At 35.7% G+C, this 6,000-nt stretch overlaps 1 protein-coding gene across 2 annotated transcripts; it reads right to left on the reverse strand.

Annotated features, from left to right (window-relative positions):
• Positions 1-1,555: 1,555 nt before the first annotated feature.
• On the reverse strand, positions 1,556-5,204 carry LOC122077533 (plant intracellular Ras-group-related LRR protein 6-like). Of its 2 annotated transcripts, XM_042643491.1 has the most exons (4): positions 5,176-5,204; positions 4,923-5,090; positions 4,398-4,567; positions 1,556-2,637 (listed from the first exon to the last, which is right to left on the reverse strand). In XM_042643491.1, the coding sequence occupies exons 2-4, from the start codon at positions 5,079-5,081 to the stop codon at positions 1,947-1,949; spliced, it is 1,020 nt and encodes a 339-aa protein (XP_042499425.1). In that variant the 5' UTR covers positions 5,082-5,090; positions 5,176-5,204; the 3' UTR covers positions 1,556-1,946. The 2 variants fall into 2 exon arrangements, with proteins under 2 accessions (XP_042499425.1, XP_042499424.1); XM_042643490.1 differs by lacking the exon at positions 5,176-5,204 and having other exon boundaries at positions 4,923-5,164.
• Positions 5,205-6,000: the final 796 nt, after the last annotated feature.

A 6,000-nucleotide genomic window follows, 5' to 3' on the forward strand; every position in this document is an offset into this window, starting at 1 on the left:
TCGAAAAGCTGCAAATTCCAAACACGCAGTATATTGCTGCAAATTTAAGAATACTATCTTAGATCACTAAAAAAGCTGTACGTTTTAGACATGGGAATACTTTTTTTTTCTTTTTTAATGGCTGGAGGTTCTTTTTCTACCTCTGCTTCGAATAGAATCAAATTCCATCTAAAACCATTGGATTTTGGATGTGATATGAATTTTCGACATCAATGAACAGAAGATAAGGTAAAACCTCTTCAACCAATCAAAACACGTTTCCAATCCATTTTGACGATGTTGTCTTGCTCCTATTAGTGTATTAAGGTCTTTAGGAAATGGTAAAAGTCTTTCACGATGCATTGGAAGCAAAGCAAACATGATGAGATTAAAGGCCAAAAGTTAGATTTTTCATTCCTATCACGGCTAATATTCTCAGAAGTTAGTAGGGATGACACTTAAATTTCTACTTTGCGTGATGAGAGAACTCATCACCATATTAGGTTTGCCTCTTATTTTCTTGACTCACCCTATTGAAAAATCGGGGTTGACTCTCGTTGGTATCTTACCTTGTACTCTTTTTTCTTTTCTTTTCTTTGAATTTTTAATATATTTATTTATTCACCCAAAAAATATTCTCAGAAATCCCCATCCACATTAACTGGCTCAGATCAATGCCAAATGAAGATTCATTGACATTTGAGCGAGAGTTGACAATGGTTCATCTACATTTAGAGTTGACATCAATTATCAGAAGTCGATTTTCCGATTTGAAAACTTGCTTCCTTTTCTTGACGAAGGTTTAGCCTCAACCATGTACCATCCGATTTCGTCCAACTAATTTAAGCCACTTAAAACCCATGTACTCATTTTTTTTGGTTAAGATATTCCAACTACTCTCCAATGATATTAAAATCAGGAACCATTTCAGCTAAAGCCAAATTTTAAAGAAAATCTTACATAAAAAAATAAGCAAACTAAAATTTTTTAAATCATTTTTAATACAATGAAATTGACCTAACCACCATGTTTGGACTAATTTACTGAATACGAAAAAAAAAAATTTGGACTAATTTTATATGACTCGATTTTGACCCAATCAAGCTTACAAATAAAACCCATATACAAATGCAATACCTTCTTTATAACTATTGTGCATGTTTTCCAAAGCGATAAAATGATTTGTCTACAATATGTTATTTATCACATATGGATCTCGCCAAGGAGTGTTTTCCCCATCATTTAGGAATTTTGGACTTCATCAAAAAGTGCTTCCCTCAATGCAAAATCTCCAAGTAGTGTTTTTCTCGTTCATCACGTTTTTGTACATTTATTCAAAGAGTATCTCATTTGCCTTTGGAAATCACCATAAATGGTTTTTTTTTTTTTTTCTTCCAATTGTTTCAAAAAAAATTCAGAATTTTTTAAAATCGCAAGAAGTGCTTAGTCTGCATGGAAATTTCTAAATAAAGTTCTCATTCTTCCCTAAAATTTCTGCAATCTAGAGAATTAGTACCAGCTATTTTACTAAGCATCCCATTCACATTAGGAAGAAAAATAATTCCAAGAAATGATATACCAAACTCCCATTAAACTATGTACAAACAACAAAACATTCACCAAGTTCTGACAAAATATACAAGTTCATATTTACATAGACAATGAGCAGATACTCCTTTAAAAATCTTTAACAACTAAAAACAGACTATATCAGATTCATCACTATAGATCCAAAAAACACAAAAAGTTCTTACCAGACCACAAATCTGGAATCCCCCCACATGGGATGGTCCCTACTTGGAATCCACCAACCATGAATGTGGGTACCTTACCCCATGGATAGTGGATCCCTAGGTGGGGAAAATCCCTACATGGGATCCACCGTCCAATAATATGAGTCCCATATCCCCATAGATGGTGGATCCCTAGGTGGGGACTATCCCCACTAGTCCCCACCTATCATCCAATCAACGGTTGCAAGAGCTCCTTGGTGAAAAGAGACGGCGAGGCGAAAACATCCCCATATGTCTTGGAGAAGTCAGACCATCGATCGATTGGTAGTGATCCATGATGAATTTGTCCCTGATCTCTTCTTGATTTTCCGTCGATGCAGCCATATGGCCACTAAACGTCTTGTGTCTCACCAACTTCCCTAGCCATGACCTCTTCTTCTTCACCTGACCCTTCGGGCTGTGGTTCATCTTCTCCATCAAGTACTCTTTCACCACAACCAATCCTCGCTTAACAATATCCATTGGAGGAGAAACAAGGGGATTACCATCAACAGAGAGCTTCTTTAGATTCTTGAGACATCCGATCGATTCAGGCAATGTTGTGATTTGATTATAACTTATGTCTAATTCAAGGAGAGAGTAAAGAAGACCTATGGAGTATGGTAGTGTGTCAAGGTACTGGAAATTTTGGCTCACGTTTAGGATTTCGAGGTTGATTAGATTCTCCATTCCTTCTGGAAGGAAACCTAGGCAGTTAAGGCGTGCGTCTAAGATACGCAGGGAGGTCAGATGGGAGATGGAACTGGGTAGAAAGGTTAGCTTGTTTGAGTTGACTGAGAGTTTCTTAAGGTTGAGCAGCTCAAATCCAATGGTGTCAGGAAGTCTCTTTAACTTGTTGAAGTTGGCATTCAATTCTTCTAGAGACCTGCACAAACACCAAAACTAATTACTCTTCCTTAAAGCCACTACAATACACATTCATACCAAAAAAACCCTACTTTTCTTCATAAACTGACCTAGATACATTTTTTTTTTTAATTTTTTATGAGAAAGAAAATAAAGATGAATTAAATCAGAAAGAGATAGAGGCCACATTCTCACTTGCAATCATTCTGAGCTTTTCATTTCTAGTTCTATTCGTCAAATTACTAGCTAAGCATATGTAGTCTCTATCTTGTTTAGAAACATTACATTCGATAAAAAAGTTTTTTCATGAATTTGATATCTAAAAAAAATTAAAACAAATCCCATGGTAATTTTCGAACTACTACAATATATTAGTCATAGGTTAGAAAGACCCTACAGTAAAAGGAGCCTCGTGCATTAGGTTGCTCTTTTTTAAAGGATGTCAAATTGACCCGACAACCCGCCTTGAAGATATAACGTGTTCTCTATTCAACGGTTGGACTGATAATATCAGCAGTCCACATGACATAACCATGTAAAACGTTGTCACAAAAATATTATGTCTTTTTTTTTCTTCTTAAGATCGTGTTTCTCCACACCCATGGTGAATGGCCATTGGTTTTCCATGAGTGTGAAGGTGGTAATGGCGGTATTTTGAGGAGATTTTAAACTTAGGATGAGCTTATGAACCCTAGGATGAGACGATGAACCTCATGACACGGTGAAGAAAACTTCTCCCTTTTTTTAAGGGAAAAAAATATTAAATTAAATATATTGAGGCTACCCACCAAATGGCACTATATATACATATGAGAAGCCGCCATATATAATGTTATGACTAAATTTGCCAGCGATTCCAACGTGCCAAATATGTAGAAGTTGGGAGATTATAATCCTCGTATGACTCCAACCATTGCCTGAATAAATGCATTGATGCTAGCCATCCGATCTAGGGATTAGTTCCACGGTAGGATTCAAATTGACTACTCAAATTGTCATAGTTTTTTTTTTTTGGTAAAGACAACTCAAATAGTCATAAGTCCTTGAATTAAAGATGTAAACAATTGTAAGCTTAGGGTCCCATTTAGAGAAAAGAAACAAATTAACGTTGATGACATTTCTTACTGTTTTTTTTTTACCTTTCTCAAGAAAGAGGTTTCGCTGAGCAAAAGAAATTGGGTTTAGAGAGATGTTGGTGCATAGGCGATAGAAAGATCATTTCATATGAAGAGGAGAGAGAGAGAGAGAGAGAATTTTAGTGCACCTTACTCTCCGTTGTAAGTCTTGTGGCTCACGTCTCTTCAAAGTATTATTTAAAAAATAATAAAAGATATAGTAACTATCCATTTAAGAATTGAAGGTAATGTTTTTGAAAATATAATACATATATAACTCATCCATTTTTACATTTCTTTTGAATATGTAATTATCCAAATGATAAAACAAATGTTTCGTGATATTCAAAAAATAACATTTAGAGAAAAAGAACTCTATCCAAAAGCATGGCCTATCCTATGTCTATCTATTTCTTTCACAAATTAAGTTAGCTTTTCACATGAGGAGTAGAGAGGGAAATAATTCTCTCTCTGAGAGCGTGGCTTATGCTAGCAGTCCCATGTGTTTCTCTCTTTCTCATAGAACAACAAGCATAGACCACACTCTAAGGATAGAAAACCACTTCCTTAACATTTATGAGTAACTAAATTTAAAATAAGTGACGTGGAAGAGAGAGAGAGAGAGAGAGAGAGAGAGAGAAGGTAATAAGGAAGAAGCACTGACCTGCAATTCTCAATGGATTTGGGGAGGGATTCGATAAGGTTGCCAGAGACGTTGAGGATCTTGAGCTTTGATAGACAGCCAATGGAGTTTGGCAGGGATTTAAGCTGGTTTGAATGAACGTCCAACGTTACCACGTTTAGTAATCTCGCCGTCAAAGACTCTGGTATGTTCTGCATGCAAGTAACCATGCATATTAGTGGTGTCTATTCCTCTCTTTCTCTCTCTCTTAATTTTTTTTTTCAATAGGTAATTTATATATATTAAAGAAAAAAAAATATAAAAATACAGATTAAAGCAACCCCTACAACTTTCTTTAGGTCGACCAAAAGAAATATTGAAAGGTCCCTAAATCAAAAAGGACAAACCCTATAACACAATTCATCTAATATAGAAAGAAAAACTTTAACAATTAGGAAAATTTGCTATGAAAGAGTTAAATAGCCCAATCTCTCTCTTAAATTGATCCCTAGATTTTCTTCTCTGTATGATCATTAAGAGAAAGAGAGAGAAAAGAAGAATAAATACCTCTAGATTGTTGTTGGAGAGATCTAAAGTGCATATAATGGCCAAGTTGAGAGGAGAATTTGGTAAAGAATCCAAAGACAAGCCACTAAGATCGACGTTCTCCAGCTTCTGATGATCTTCTTTCATGGATCTACTCCTCTCCGCCTTCCTTACATCCATCCTCACTTGCTGCCAATAATACATCATTTTTCTTTAGAGAGAGAGAGAGATATATATAGCAGAACGAAGGCAGGGTTATAATATTATGACTTACAAGATGAGGAGAGAGAATGAGTGGAGGAGCAGAAGAAGATTTGCAGAAGCACCGTACTCGTTATATGCCGTGCAGAGAAAGCGAGGACGTACGGATAGGACTGTGTCCATGCCACGTGTACATGACGTCAAGGAAGTACAAATCCGTAGTTTAATGTTCGGTTAGACACGTTTCTGGCCCATAGAAAGGTCAATACGCTTTATTTAGAAAGGGGTGGTACTAAAATACTACCATGCTGACCGTTGCCCGTCAATTTCGGGCTGCTTAATTAGTTAATCATCATTTGGCCATATCCTTCCGGCTGCTTATTTAGTTAATCATGATTGGCCAAATCCTAGTTACTTTTTTTTTTCCTAAGGAAAACGAAATCCTTCTTGATAATGTTTTCAATGTTCTCTATTAGACTAGATTTGGAGGAATATAGTTGGTGATGCAAATTAGTTGGGCATGCATGCATGCATGCATGCATGATTCATGATGAGTGTTAGGATTATTTATTTGACACATAGTTAACCTAGCTCTTTGTATTCAGCATTAAAATAGCCACACATCATCAATACATGTGGTATAATGAGGATGGACCATGTTGAGAAGCACATTCATGTTCCAACAGCTTGTTGCCCCTGTTGGAATTAGGGCTATGTTTAGTAGCCAAAAGAAGAAAAGAAAAGAGAAAAAATGGTGAGAAAATAAAAAGAGTATGTATGTTTGATTACCAAGAGAAGAAAAGAAAAGAAAAGAAAAAAATGCAAAAAATTTTGAATTTTAGGAGAGAGATAGACACATAGGAAATCATTGTGTAATCATTCATTTCTGTCTTATTAT

This window comes from Macadamia integrifolia, chromosome 4 (assembly GCF_013358625.1).
Source record: "Macadamia integrifolia cultivar HAES 741 chromosome 4, SCU_Mint_v3, whole genome shotgun sequence".
NCBI classification, from domain to species: Eukaryota; Viridiplantae; Streptophyta; class Magnoliopsida; order Proteales; family Proteaceae; genus Macadamia; species Macadamia integrifolia.

Excerpts from the sequence above, each read along its gene's own strand:
- LOC122077533 (XM_042643490.1), bottom strand. The coding sequence starts at position 5,108 with ATGATGTATTATTGGCAGCAAGTGAGGATGGATGTAAGGAAGGCGGAG. Across the intron at positions 4,568-4,922 it reads TCTCCAACAACAATCTAGAG|AACATACCAGAGTCTTTGAC; the intron begins GTATTTATTCTT and ends ACTTGCATGCAG. Across the intron at positions 2,638-4,397 it reads AAATCCATTGAGAATTGCAG|GTCTCTAGAAGAATTGAATG; the intron begins GTCAGTGCTTCT and ends GTGTTTGTGCAG.